Source organism: Schistosoma haematobium, chromosome 2, assembly GCF_000699445.3.
Source record: "Schistosoma haematobium chromosome 2, whole genome shotgun sequence".
NCBI lineage: Eukaryota > Metazoa > Platyhelminthes > Trematoda > Strigeidida > Schistosomatidae > Schistosoma > Schistosoma haematobium.
In genome coordinates, this window is record NC_067197.1 from 30538184 (window position 1) to 30552869 (window position 14686).

General features: G+C 31.2%; 1 protein-coding gene across 1 annotated transcript in view; it reads left to right on the top strand.

Moving 5' to 3' along the window:
- The window catches only part of CCDC88B_2 (Coiled-coil domain containing), a gene marked incomplete at its 3' end in the record, with an annotated part of 81854 nt that overhangs the window by 52766 nt on the left and 14402 nt on the right, over window positions 1-14686 (top strand). Inside the window, exons 6-13 of the mRNA XM_051219210.1 lie at window positions 284-831; window positions 3063-3291; window positions 4388-4546; window positions 5728-6258; window positions 8982-9167; window positions 10409-10680; window positions 11499-11694; window positions 11885-12288. Coding sequence (XP_051068090.1) covers window positions 284-831; window positions 3063-3291; window positions 4388-4546; window positions 5728-6258; window positions 8982-9167; window positions 10409-10680; window positions 11499-11694; window positions 11885-12288 — 2525 coding nt within the window. The remainder of the gene's footprint in view (window positions 1-283; window positions 832-3062; window positions 3292-4387; window positions 4547-5727; window positions 6259-8981; window positions 9168-10408; window positions 10681-11498; window positions 11695-11884; window positions 12289-14686) is intronic.

Genomic DNA, 14686 nt, shown 5'->3' on the forward strand with positions numbered 1-14686 from the left:
CTGTATCCGAACTTAGGACTGGGATAAACTCTAGAATAGCTACGGGATCAGTTAAACTCACACCTTAACCAGGGTTAACTAATAAAGGTTTAGTTAAAAGAAATTGAAAAATATGAAAAGTGGCTACTGTGAAGTCTAGAATAATAGTTAACAAACAAATCAGGGATAAAAATTTAAGAACTAATAATTCTGTTAAAGAGGTACTCTTGATGGGATTTTCAGAGCATTCATTCCGTTACAACACTATAAGTGTAATTCTTTCATTTTTTAAATGTTGTTTTAGGAAATTATTCAGTTATTAGATGAATTAGCATCATTACAAAACAAATTTATCACATTACAAGCAAGGTACCAATTAGCTTCGCGATCTAAAACATTAGGACCTAATGGATTAAAAGAACGATCTGTTTCTACCATATCACTCGGTGTTGATAATTCACATAGTAATAGTAATGGTCATTTCGCTATATCTACACCTAGGCTCGATGAACAACCATTTTTATCACGTAAAAAATCGGATATCAGTGATTTAAACGAATCTTTTGAACAGACTAATGAACATTTAAATGATGGAGTTTTTATGAATGATAATAAGGTTAATCAAAATACTACGACCAATAATAATATCAGTAATATAAATGAATTATCAGAAATTGGTCGAATGGATTCTGGTTTAGAAGTGGAAACAACAGAGTTAGACTCAATCCGTTCTTTATACCCACCAACTGATAATTTAACACCTGAAATTCTTGTAATGGATACGGATAAGCATCATTTATCGGTTGAGTTGGCTGAAACCAAAGCTAAATTACGTCGAGCACATATTGAAATGTAAGTTTGTATTCTTTGTTTAATGTCTACTTTATGTTTATCCATTTTTCATTAACAAGTGATGAGTTCCAAATAATATGATATCTTGATTTATGGTTATATCCCGATTGTCTCTAAGCCCCTAAGAAAAAAGTATGTTGCCATTTAGATCACTTAAACGTGTGGCTACATCCCAACTTGATCGATAGAATTTTGTCAACACGAAGGACTAGATATGACATCATTTATCACAGAATAATCAATTAGCCCAATTCTGTTTCTTTATTTATTGTCTTTACAAACTTGCTGATACACAAGCCATCTTACTGATCAGTACTCATCGGTGAATTGTCTTATGATAGATTTCTGAATGTCTTTTAGGAAACGTGCGACATATGGTGTTAACCAGTCCAGGGCTGGGGAGAGATACTTAGTAACTATATTTGGTAAAGCTCACACTTCTGTGAACCATATGACGTAAGATATCGATCATTATTATCAATATTATATCTGATTCTTAACCAAGTCATGGTTCTACACTACATGAAAGTCCAAAACAAGAGGATCTCTCAAATTCCTGGTTTTTCACTTGTCTTCCATCTACTATCAAAACTTAATCAGATATTTACAGAAACTACATTAGGCTTAGGGAACTAATTGAGATTGAATAATAATTTATGACTGGTTTGTGTGTGATTCACTGAAAAGATATAAACAATTTACAGTAAATTTATAGCCAATCAGTTCCGAAATTAACGATAAATACTCAATGATAATATGTCAGCATTTACAATTTAGCATATCAACAATATCATGCCATAGTTATACAACTTAAATACTCTGTGCTGTTAATCTCTGAAATGGTTAAAAGTGTTTGTTATGCAAGAAATATTGATGATAGTATAAAAAATTAATTCATCTCTTTTATTTGGAAGCATGTAATGAAAGCTCTCTTTGAAGCTAGTCAAGTCCCAATTCTAAATCCATTAGTTAATGTTGTAAATGAAGAAAATTTTGATTTATGTAGTTTTAAGGCGGAAATAAAAATTGAGACAGTATTATTATCACTGAATTACGAATGAGGTTAACTACAACGTTCTTACTGTTCAATAAGTGTATTTTGTCCATCACTTTCGACCATGTTTTTTGTGCATTAAATAAGTGAATACTGCATACTAGTTATTTTCACCATAAATTTTAGTGTAAACGTTCAGAGTTACCTGTAGCTATCTATTATAAACATCTTTGTTTGGCTGCTTCTGACATACTGGGTGGAAAACTCAAATATGGGGCAATTTAAGGTTTGAAAAAAAATTTTGTAACTACACTTACACACTAATAAATAACACTCATCTAGTAAATGACCTACGAACTAACGGAAAATGATGAATAAAACATACTTATTGAATATGGGAAAAGTTGCTGATAACCTTAACCCTGATCGACTGTAATTGAATTAAAAAGAATAGAAATTTAATTCATAAGTTATGGTTTCAATGGATCGTCTATCCAGGTTACAATTCTATTTAAGTTTTCTTAGTGATTGACTACACAAAACCTTTTTTGAATTAATCTGATTAAACTATTCCTAGATTTAATTGGTTTTCTATGTATTTATGTGTATTACAAGACAAAAAGTTATGATTTATACTTTATCTTACGATACAAATAAATTCACAATTGATTGATCACTAGTTGATGATCAATATCATGTGTGTCAGGTCCTTCTGTGTGCAGATTGAATCCTATCGAACAAGTTGCAAAGTGGCCACCAATCTAGGTGACTCGATATTGCGACTGTAATTCACTGTGCCTATTTTTGTATTTATTGACTATGAAGTTGTTGCATAATCATATTAATCTACAAGATATGACTTATACTAAATTTTCTATTAAGATTTTGAAGAAAATCGTTGAGAAGCATATTAATCTATGTTGTTTTAGTGACAAAAACCTATGATATTCTTTCTCTCATCTTATTTTAAGTTATAATTACTTAGTGATATAGTGAACTAACAGAATAAAAGGCAAATAATTTGAAATAATAATATCAATTAGTCATCCATAGTCATAATTGATATGGTGTCTGGCACAAATGTTTGTTATCTTAGCTTACCATACGACCTTAGCATGATAATTTGAAATAAACAGAATGAACAGAAACCATGTCAAAATAGTTCTTATCAAATTGTAATTGTGAGTTTCAAGTATTCCATATTTTTTCATTACAATTCTTTCATTTTTTTTTATAGTGAAGATCAAGCTGATCAATTAGTCGAACTACAAGATCATTTATTTGAAACACGTCGTGAATTAAGTCAAGTAAAAGAGGAACGAGCACGTTTAGCTGATGCAGCTTATACAGCAAGACATTGGCAGGATGAAGTGGATGCATTAAAACAAACAGCAGAACGTGTTATTAACTTAGAAGCAGAAAATGAAAAACTCAAAGAAAGACTACATGAAATCGATTATTATAAAGTAAACTAATTTTTAGATTTATTTCAGTAATATCTAGTTTCGATTGTAATTTACCTAAATAGAATATAATTTTATAAATTAAGGTATTTTTAACCAACTTAAAAGTGATTACTAACGTAAAATAATATCACTCGGATAGCTTTCAACATTTTAACATTAAATAGCAGTTACTGAAGTGCCAGCTCACCTAGCTTAGTGACTATCTTATAAATTCTATTGGGAAAAGAAGACGACCTACCACAAAAAATACTTTGTATGTGTTTTCGTTTGCTTCGCTGTTAACAGCTTAGATTTCTCCTTTTCACATATAGATTGCCCATTTAATTATAGGTTATAGTACTTATGGTTAAGGTATTTGGCCTCAGTTAGCTGAATATGTTGTAAATTTGTCAGTTAATGTTGAGTCCATATCATAACAGTTGCATGTTGATTGTTTTTAAATGAAGAAGTTATCTTTGTTTTTTTTCTTCAGTTAATTGCCATCCTAATTGAGATTGGATGGGTCGTTGAATGAGTATCAAGTGATATATATAGAACTCAGATCGGCTTTATCAATGAAAGTGAATTAGTTACATGGGGTGTTCCTGATCATTGATTCAGTCAAGCGTGAATTGTTAATATATAATGTCAATCATGAGTATAGCATCATTATTGTTATCATTCGATTTGAAGTTAATGTTTTGACCGTGAAACTACATTGCGCTTGTCATGTAACGTTGTGTTCCTGGATTTGTGTACGGTGATGAAGAAGAATCCGAAACCAGGATGAAGCAGATGCCTGATATTGCATGGTTTACTATAATATCTTAGCCAATATCAATTCATAATAAATAGTAACTTCAAAAATATTACGACATTTATCATTATATGAAAGTTCTTAGTTTACCTTAAACGAAGTTATTTTATTAAAAATATGACTGAATTTATGCCGTATATAATAGACTGTTATCAGTTGGGAGTAATTTCCTTGTTTATATATGTATGTGTATTTACGTTGCTGCCTTCAATTCAATCATGATAGTTTGTAAATGTAAGATACGTTGTTATGTACAATTAAGCAAGGGTATTTAAAAAAATCTTATCCTTTTTTTGACAGGCTCGATGTCAACAACTTACTGAAGATTTAGAAATTTTATCTAATGAACATTCACAATGGGCAGATAAAGAAGAAATCACTCATGAATATCATCATAAAATTACAGATTTAGAGAAAGAATTAAATAAAACACGATGTCAATTGACAGAAACAGAAAATGTATGTTTTTGTTTTCCATTATAGTGTCCTATCATGTTAATTTTATTCCTTCATTGTTTAATTTTATTGTTTATGTAATAGTTTTTAGATAATAGACAGTAGTCATAGATTTGAAACCATTATGGTTTTTTTTATTTTATAAGCTAATAAATCATTAGCTGATATGCATCTTAACAATTTAATGATGACCAATGTATTTCTAATTCGATTGATTCAGTAATAATAATAGTATCATTAATGTCTGTAGTATTATTTGCATACTCTAATCTCAGTGAAAACCTGAGTGTTTTGTCTAGTATTGTTGTTAAGATGGGTCTATTGAAATAATTCTTATCAATCTCAATTCGGAAACTATGATAATATTTGTGAGTTATATCTTTCACAGATTGATCTCAACTTCCGTACCATTGGAAACCAGGGAGCACTACATCCTATCCCAATATGAAACCCATTAGTAGTACACACTCACAACCCCATAACGGACTGAACCAGAGATCTTTACGTCTCGCTTACAATCATTGATTATTATAGCAACTGGGTTGGTGTTGAATAGTGTAATTTCAATTTGAATCAATTAGCGACATAGAGCGTTAATCATTCAACGTTACTCAAGTTCTAAAGATAAGTCTCGACTAATGAAATTCAGATATTTTTTGATTGGAATAGTAGTCCCTATTAGCATTATTATCAAGTACTTTCTCAAATTGTATACTTGTTTAAACAAAGAGATTTTTTTCAGGAAAACAACAAACTCTTCAGACATTCACGTTTTAAACTGCTTACTACGCATCAATTTGAAAAAATGTATTCATAATAGTGTAGAGGGATAATTCATGAAATTCAATTGACTTCATTGTCTCATTTTCAATAAACAGGTACTAGGTTATTTACTTAATAGTTTAAAATTAATTAGATCAATTGAGTTTAATTTCATATATCCAATGTATTATACCGAATCGTAGTAGAAATAGATAATTTCATTGGTGTTATCTCTAAATACAGTGATATGAATAAAACAATGAAGTTATGTAAATAACTATAGAACATTATGTTACTGATAATAGTTGCTTGAATGAAAACATTTCCCTTCTATATAGAAGTAATAATTTTACTTACTGATACTCACTTTAAAGTTTCATTTCTTCCCTTTAATTAAACTTCTTTTTCTTTCTTTTTTAAAGGCTCGAAATTCAGATTTGGATTTAATTAAAAATCTTCATGAGGAATTAGGCAAACTTAAGTTAGAACATTATACACATAAAAAGTTTATGAATTCACCTAATAAACTGGCTAATTCAAAAGACATTGTAACTAATAATAATAATAATAATAATAATAATAATAATAATAATAATAATAGTGAGAAAAGTAATCAAATTATACAACAGAAACAACAAAATCGCATTTCATTTGATGCAACTGATGAAGACTTGACTACTATCGACATTTCAGCGAATAACCATCTACATCAGCACCACCAACAACAATTCTTATCACAATCAAATGGATTAAATTGTAGTTTATCAGATCAATTATCTGAATCAGTGACCAATCGTCTAAATCATTTAGAAGAAGTGAATCGACGTTTAAATAAAGAACTTGAAATGACTAAAATGTTATTAGTTAAAGCTCAGTCCGTTAATGAAGTTAATATTGAAACAGAAGCATCTTTAGCTGAAGTGAAACGTGAAAATCAATTGTTAACTAATAAGGTGAGGTTATGATTAAAGAGAATTAGATTCAAATTAAATGTGATATTATGTTATAATGCATGAGGATTTTATTTATGGTATGGAATTTCACTAAAAATATATTAATGTCTATGTATGCAGTTAAAATGATGAAGACAAAACTGTTTAACATTATTATGAACATGATTGTTCTTGGTATTATTGCTTTCGAAATAGATTTCATTAGTTATCATCTCATTTCCATTTCGAAACCGAATACATACACAAATATCTAGAACATTTTCGAAGATGCTAACCCCCAACACAATTGAGTGACTCATAATATGACAAGATTTGTCTATCATAGTAGACTGTCGAATTGTGTGATATTTGTGCTTCAGTTATGTCGTTTAAAGCATTATTAAATAGGCGTGTTATTTAAATACGTAGGTAAAAATAAATTTACAACACATTATGAATCAACAGACAATCCGCAACTATGTCAAACAGGTAATAGCTATTAACGTTAATAAATTAGTCCCCATGCTTTTAAAATAGACAAGGTGTTCTGTTATGACATAAATACTTCAAAATTGTGTTATCTGTAACTTAGAAGGTTCATTTAGTAGAAGTCAGAATCATTAATATTAAATATTAACTACTGAATATTCATAAGTAGTATGGTATAATACACATAAAGATGGAGAAGAAAGAAGGAAGCTTAGTTGCTAGAACAATGTAGTGACGAGTCGTTCTTTCACAAAATATGTGACTTTTTGCAGTCAGCACAAGTCTAAATGGTGTTATGAAAAATCAACATCACACATTACTGACATACTAGGCTGATCGTTCTAATTTCACGTTATTTAGATCAAAGTGGTTCCATAGTATTGTTCCATATGTTCCATATGTATTGTTAATTTTTTAAAAATAAGAATAAGTGAACGATAATATTTGTGATGTAACCGATTAGTTTAAACTATCTATTTCTATAGTGGGGCCTTGAATAGGTTATATGTGACTATTCATACAGATTTTCCAAGTTGGTTGAATAGTTAGAACTTCCTTTTCTATTGGATGCAGCGTGATTTAGCAATATATATGTATATATGTTATAACATGTTTGAATGCTGATTGTCTTGGCTCTTTTAATGCTACTTTTTGTATCTGGTCGTCACTGATTGTTATACTGGAAATGCTTATTACTTGTACTCGGAACGAGGGACCTCCGCAATTCCCACGATGTGAATGTAAGAACACAAGACTGGTATAAGTGAAGATTTATTAACCCAAAAACACGACGAAGACAACAACCTTAGTCGAAAAACACTCATTTATATATTGATTGTACACCTATTTTGATTATTAATTAGAATGTAATCACATATATGTAAAATACTTAGAGTTATAAGAAATCACAGACTGAGAATAGTTCATGTCAATGGAATACAAGAATATCGCATATTGTACAGAATACCATACGAGAAAACAAAACAACTACTGCAATGAATAATCATCACATTGAATCGAACGGAAGTAATATTGAATAAAACACATAATGAATAAATCAATCGAAAATTGACTTTTCTTTCCATCATAGCAATCTAGTGCTTCAGCTACTCACTTTTCTTTATGGCTAGATGTCTTTGAATTATTCGGATACTTTTAATATAGACTTGACAGTAGTTGAATATACCATGTGTTGCTATTGCCGTTTTTATTCGTCGATTTTTAGGTTCTACAGGATTATACGGAGATCTTTTCTTGTAGCTTAGACGTTCCTTGACATGAGTCAAGATTTTCACGATAAGATTTTCCAATAAGTCGCAGTCGACATAACCTAATCTCAGGTAGTTAGTCATCTTGATAAACTTTTGAATACTTTATGTAACAGACATTGTGGAACAAAGCGGAATCATTTCATTTTGTGTTCTTTATGTCTTCCGTATAATCACTAAGTTTTTCTCCTTAATATGTTTTGCGAATGTAATTCACTTTACTGTTGAGGAATAATCACAATGTGTCAAGGAAGTTGACTGTGAATAAATTCAGACTACCCAGTTGCATCCTTTTTAACATAGTTCAACGAAATGTTTGACCAACTATCGATTGAGCTATCCAATTGTTTGTATTTTCTCATACTACCTTCAGCTATTATTCTAAACATTATTTTCGTTATGGTTATTATGATGACTTAACTATTATTTTTATAATTACTGTTCTTCTATTCCCTCAATAATAATTTGTACTTGTTCTATGTCGTCGATTAAGTTGTGATCTATCTTTTGTTTATCTTGTTTCTCTATAAGTTGCGCTTATATCATTGTGGAAAACATTTAACGTTTACTAGTGAGCTGAATTTATTCCATATCTTGATAGTCATTTCAAGAAGTTCCATAGTTATTTGTAATTCCTACCATATATACACAGCGTACTACTCTACTAACTGTTCAAATTTAAGTTAAAACGAGAAATTATCCGTTTGAATCAAACATAGGCATAAATACGTAGATTTTAATTGTATAGATCTAGTAATCGGATTCAGTTTTAGTTAATGATTTAGGAATTTTTCAGGAATTTCAAAATGGGTTTTCAAACATAAAATTCCCTATAGTTGAGGACTACTGTAAAATAGTTATGTTATTCTCTATGAGTTTTCAATAGTTATCTTTAATTCATCTAATTATTTATCATACTGTCGGCTTATAACAGTGTTCATTTTCCTTTTCCATGTTCTCTTCATCAACAACTATCAAATTATTTAGCTTGAAAGACTTGAAACAGCTTTGTCAGTTCAAGATGAACGTTTATGCCAATTAGATTTGGAACGAATGAGCTTTGAAACGGATGCAAGAAAAACAAGAGAATCGTTAAATACATTTAAAGAAACTTCCGAAAGACATATCAATGAGTTGTCACGTGAAAATGATTATTTAACTGAAACTATCAAGGTGAGTTAATAATTATCACTAGGATTAATTGTCCATATATTTGTTTAAATACGTTAAAAATATTTCTAGTGATTTTGTTTATATAATTTTCATACTGAATACCAGTAATTGCTTTCAGTATTTATGACCATTAGATGACGGCATATGTGTTACCTTGAAACCTCTGAGTCGGAATCCAATGTTCGACATTTTTAAATTCAGACAATTTATGATATAGCATGACCACCATCCAACATGGACAATGAAACTTGTACATTCTCTATTTGGTTGGTTATATAAGTAATATTTGATTAGTTTATTTCTTAATGGTAAACGACTCTCACTAATAAGTCACAAAGGATGAAATAGAGTTTTGAAAATAAGTTTTCTGGAGCATAATTAATATAGAATCTGTACATGGATTCTAACTTAACGGTTACATTAAATAAAAAAAATGCAGAAATAGAAAGAGATGGACTTCTTCAGGAAGTTTATTCTTATCGTGGAAAACACTCCTGAGAAAAAACCTGTTACTGGGAAATTAGGCGAAAGGGATTCAAATATCATGGAACGCACCATTCCCCTCAAAATTACAGATACCCCTTACTTAAGGAGTACCTATTAGCAAAAAGTCCAATCATCTAACGTCAAACCGGTCCATAAAATTGATTGTTTTAATTGTTTGTGGGATGTGTCATTTTAAATTGGTCTCGATATTGTCGAATTTATTTAACATATATCCTACTCTATTCGATAAATACGCGAAATAAGGTCGTGAAAGATTTATTTAAGAAACTTAATACAACATCAGTCATATATCCATGAAAAAACCTTTTTCTTTGTTTCTATTGTTTAAAACATTCCTGGAAGTTCACAGAAATGAGATTTTTCTTCAGCCTCATCTTTTCATTTTTTACTGAAGTCATATGCACTGACTATGTTCCCAAACTCACTTCATCAATCATCATCTGAATGTTGAGTAGACCACAGTAAAACATAAACGGACGCATGCATTCTACGATCTAATCAACACAAGACATCAGTGGTGACCCTAGCCATGCGTCACTCTCGCAGTTTATTAAGATGTTGCTTCCATTTGAAAAGACCTGTTCTCCTCAGTGTATTAAATCCATTAACGACCTCAAACTCTATGAATTTCCTGATAAATTTCAAATAAAAACAGAAGTTACTTAATTTATGTAGTCATTGAACAGTCCGTATTGAATCTTGACAATTTACCAGAGTTTCTTTTTTATTTCCAGAACTTAAGAGGTAAAAATATCAATGATGTTTCATCAGATGAAAGAATCGCACGTCTAGAAAAAGAAAATAGTGTGCTTGGTGAATCCGTTCAAAATAATGTGACATGTTTAGCACGAGCTGAGCTAGAAATCAGTCAATTACGTCATCGTTTGACTAAAGCAGATGAATTATGTAAACGTTTGGATTCATTAACAGATGAACGTAACCAATTAAGTGCTGAATTAGGAGCAGCAAAGCGTGAAATTGCCGCTTTAAAAGAAGCCTGTTCAAAGTAGGTCAATTTCTTTTCTTCACTATATCAGAGAACTAATTGATTGAATAGTTTTATTGTAATAGTATTGGTGTAAGTTCTCATTTTAATTAACTTTTTAATCAGTCAGTTTGAATGGTAATTAAAGTAGAAAATATTTAGTTTCTTTCTATGCACATCAAAACAAGCACAGCATTCGGTGTTTAAATTTTGAACCATGTGGCTTAAGCTATTACTTACGTTTATAAAGAAATCTATTACTATTGAGAAGTGAACACATTTGTTTGATTTGATCCATGTATTCTAACGATTATTTTAGGCATGTAGCTTCCCCGTCTGTACTTGATTTTGCACACGTTTAGATCCGTCAGGCCCTTTCATTAACTTACTTGATAGACATGTCATTTGTGTTGGTAACAATTTACCTAGATTTTTACGTTATTGTCCCCATGCTTCTATAATCCTGTATGCTTAATCGTGTGTTACAACTCATACGTATATTCCTCTTATAATGTAGATGCTGGTTATTCAAATCACCCAATGACTCTTTCGTTTGCTAACATATATATGTTGTTCTTAAATCCTATTTATTTATTTATTTATTCATTCGCATTCGCGTTGTGTGCTTGGTAGTCTTATAGTCTGTGCTGTATGATAATAAACTGTGTTCATCTCTTCATATTGTCTTCTGGAATTTAAACGCCGTTGGGAGTTATGTAAGAACAGTTATCAAAACGATTAATTTTTCAGGTTATGGTATTATCTCACAGGTGTTTCACTAAAACACATACTGGATGATATATTTTCTTTTAATCATTTATTTACCCATTCAATTGTAGACAAACAGATCTAGAGATAGCTCTTGTCTCAGCAGAAGGTAATTGTGCACGTCTTCAAACACAATTGTCAACTATCCGTGCAACATGTGAAAATTCAGTAAATATGGAAAATGAATTGATAAGATTGAGGCAAATTGAAACTAAATGTGAACAATTACAAAATGCATTGTTTACTGCTATACAAAAAACAGCTCAAGTAAGTGAAGTATTTACTAAAAAAACACGTTTTATTCTATGTGTAAATATTTGAACTGAAGTTCTTTGGACAAGGATTTTGATCAATTACTTTTAAAGTATTAAGCTATAAGTCACTAGTGTTTATGTTAACTATCTATACATCTGTATTAATGTATCATTGCTTCTTTTTTAATTTAATATCTAATTAGGTTGAAGTGGAACGAGATAATTTATCAGCACGTCTTACTAATTTAAAACAAAGTCTTCATTCTCAAAGGTTATTAGAGTCAGAAAATGATGAAGCTGATGATGAAGAAGGTGGAATAGTTGGTTTACATGACGAAGAAGTTGATAGCGGCAATAAAACAGGTGATTCAACAGAAGAAACATCTCCTGAATGTTTAGGTGTAACGAAATTACGCAGAAAAACTATAAGTATGCCACCGAATTTACGTCATCGTGATCGACGACGTAAAGGAGGATATATCAGTTATGAAACAGAACTTGGGAGGTTGGATTCAGAAATTAAACGTTTAGAAGCAGAAAGAGATACATTGCGTAAAAGTCTGGAAGAAATCCAAGCTAAATTGACAAATGAAGAGGTAGCTCATGAGTAAGTTTATTTTAACAAAAATGTTAGCTATCAAAGTTTTTATTGATTTTAACTATGCTGAATAACATGTTAAAGAAGACTTTCAAAAGGGATATAGTAACTCAAGTTTGTTTTTTCCAAGTGTGTTTTCTTTAATTGTAATGATCTCATTCTTATTCTTCGAAACATCATCATGTCCAACTTTGAAAGTGATATAAAACTAAAGAAATTGTTTTGCGTTCGATGATAGATAATACGACTTTAGACTGGGCACACTAGACCACGATACTAAATAATGCATTAAATAATTAGCAGGCTAAATACAAAGCATCGACCAATGGTTGAGAACTAGAATATAGTCACAACTAATCGCTTATTGACAGTTTTATAAAGTGGAATCCGGAGTATAGAGGAATTTGCAATACTATGAAGTACCATATCTAGTAAATTTAGATATCTATATTCTTTCACTAACTGATCACAGCTAAAGCTAGAATGCGAATCTGTTTTTTACTGTGATTCCAGAAGACGCATCTGTTTGTTTCCGAATGACTTTAAGGCTGATTTACTTTTATTTTAGTTACTGTTGTATCATGGACTTTAGCCCTGCTTGGGAACTGAAAAAGCTTAAAATATCTTGAATGTATTTCAATAAATGAATTTTTTCCTCTTAATACTTGTAAAAAAATCTTAAAGAACGTACCGTTTTACCACAAAAAAAAAATAAACTGTCCTGAAAGTTGACCATATCGTTTAGTTAATTATCGGCAGACTAATCAAAGTATACAGAGTAGTTAATTGTCAATTGGTGAACAAAATCAACTAATGTCGTTAATTAAAGCAAGGGTCACCCATCCCGAAGGTCATCAAAGTATGAAATCTAATCACTCGTCGAGAAAAAGTGAAATTCACGTCTTTTTGGGCTTGTAGGTTGAATCTGTTTTATTCCCGCTTCATCGATTCAAATTTAGGTTGATCAGTTTGTTATTTAGGTTTTTAAGCAGAATAGTTCGTCAGAAGAGTGCAAAAAATAAGTTAGACAGGTAAGCAGAAAATATGTAAGTTTGGTGACATCGGTCATTCAGAATTATGAAAATCTCAAACGAAGTAAGGAAGGATCATTAATTACTCACAATTGATTAATCACTGGGAAGTGACCAATATCATGCGTGTCAGGTCCTTCTTAGTGCAGATTGAATTCTGTTAAATTGTAATGTGGTCGCTAGTCCAGATGACTCGACATCGCGTGCATTGTGTTACATCCGCGTCGCTGATTATCCATACTTGAAACGAGAAATCATTACAATTACCACGACACGAAGTAAGAACACGAAAGACTGGTACAAGTGAAGCTTTATTAACCTCAAAGTATGACGACGATTCTAGTCGAAAATACACTCATTTATATATTGATTTGTACACACACTTGCTTATTAATTGGAAATAAGATCACATATTAAAAATACCCAGAGTTATAGCTAATTGCATTCTGTATATCATGCTGAAGATAATTGACGTTCATTTAATACAAAGAATATAAAATATTGTTTTATATATTTTATTTATTTGAACACATAAATATTGGTACAAGAGTGCACCAAATATATGGGCGCCACACAAAACAAATATTGAATAAAAATCAGGCCGAAATAAACCAGTGTTATATTATATAATCATCATGCTGAATTAAACACAAAAGTGATGTTGAACAAGAGTCACAACGAGTCAAAATGTGATTTTGTCTTTTGATCCTTTCATATCACCATGTTGATATATATAAGGTGGTGGTTGGAGCGTCGCCTTTCAACTACCTCCAATCACTACCTTATATCTCAACATAGTACACTAGATCTCGTCACCTGGACTAGTGGCCACGTTGCAACTTGATCGATAGGATTTAATCTGCGCTAAGAAGGACTTGACGTTAATAATATTGTTCATCATCCAGTGATCAACCTATTGTAAATTACTTACTTACGCCTGTTACTCCTCGTGAAGGAGCATAGGGCGCTCACCAGCATTCTCCATCCAACCCTGTCCTGGGCAATCCTTTCTAGCTCCGTCCAGTTGTAATTCATCCTTTTCATATCTGCTTCTATTATCCGACGCAATGTGTTCTTTGGCCTTCCTCTTTTTCACTTTCCTTCAGGATTCCAAGTTAGGGCTTGCCTCGTGATGCAGTTTGACGATTTGCGTAATGTATGTCCTATCCATTTCCACCGTCTTTTCCTAATTTCCTCTTCAGCTGGAAGTTGGTTTGTTCTCTCCCACAGAAGGCTATTGCTGATGGTACCCGGCCAATGGATGTTGAGTATCTTGCGTAGACAGCTATTTATAAATACTTGTACCTTCTTGATGGTGGTTGTTGTAGTTCTCCAAGTTTCAGCTCCATACAGTAGAATTGCCTTGACGTTCGTAT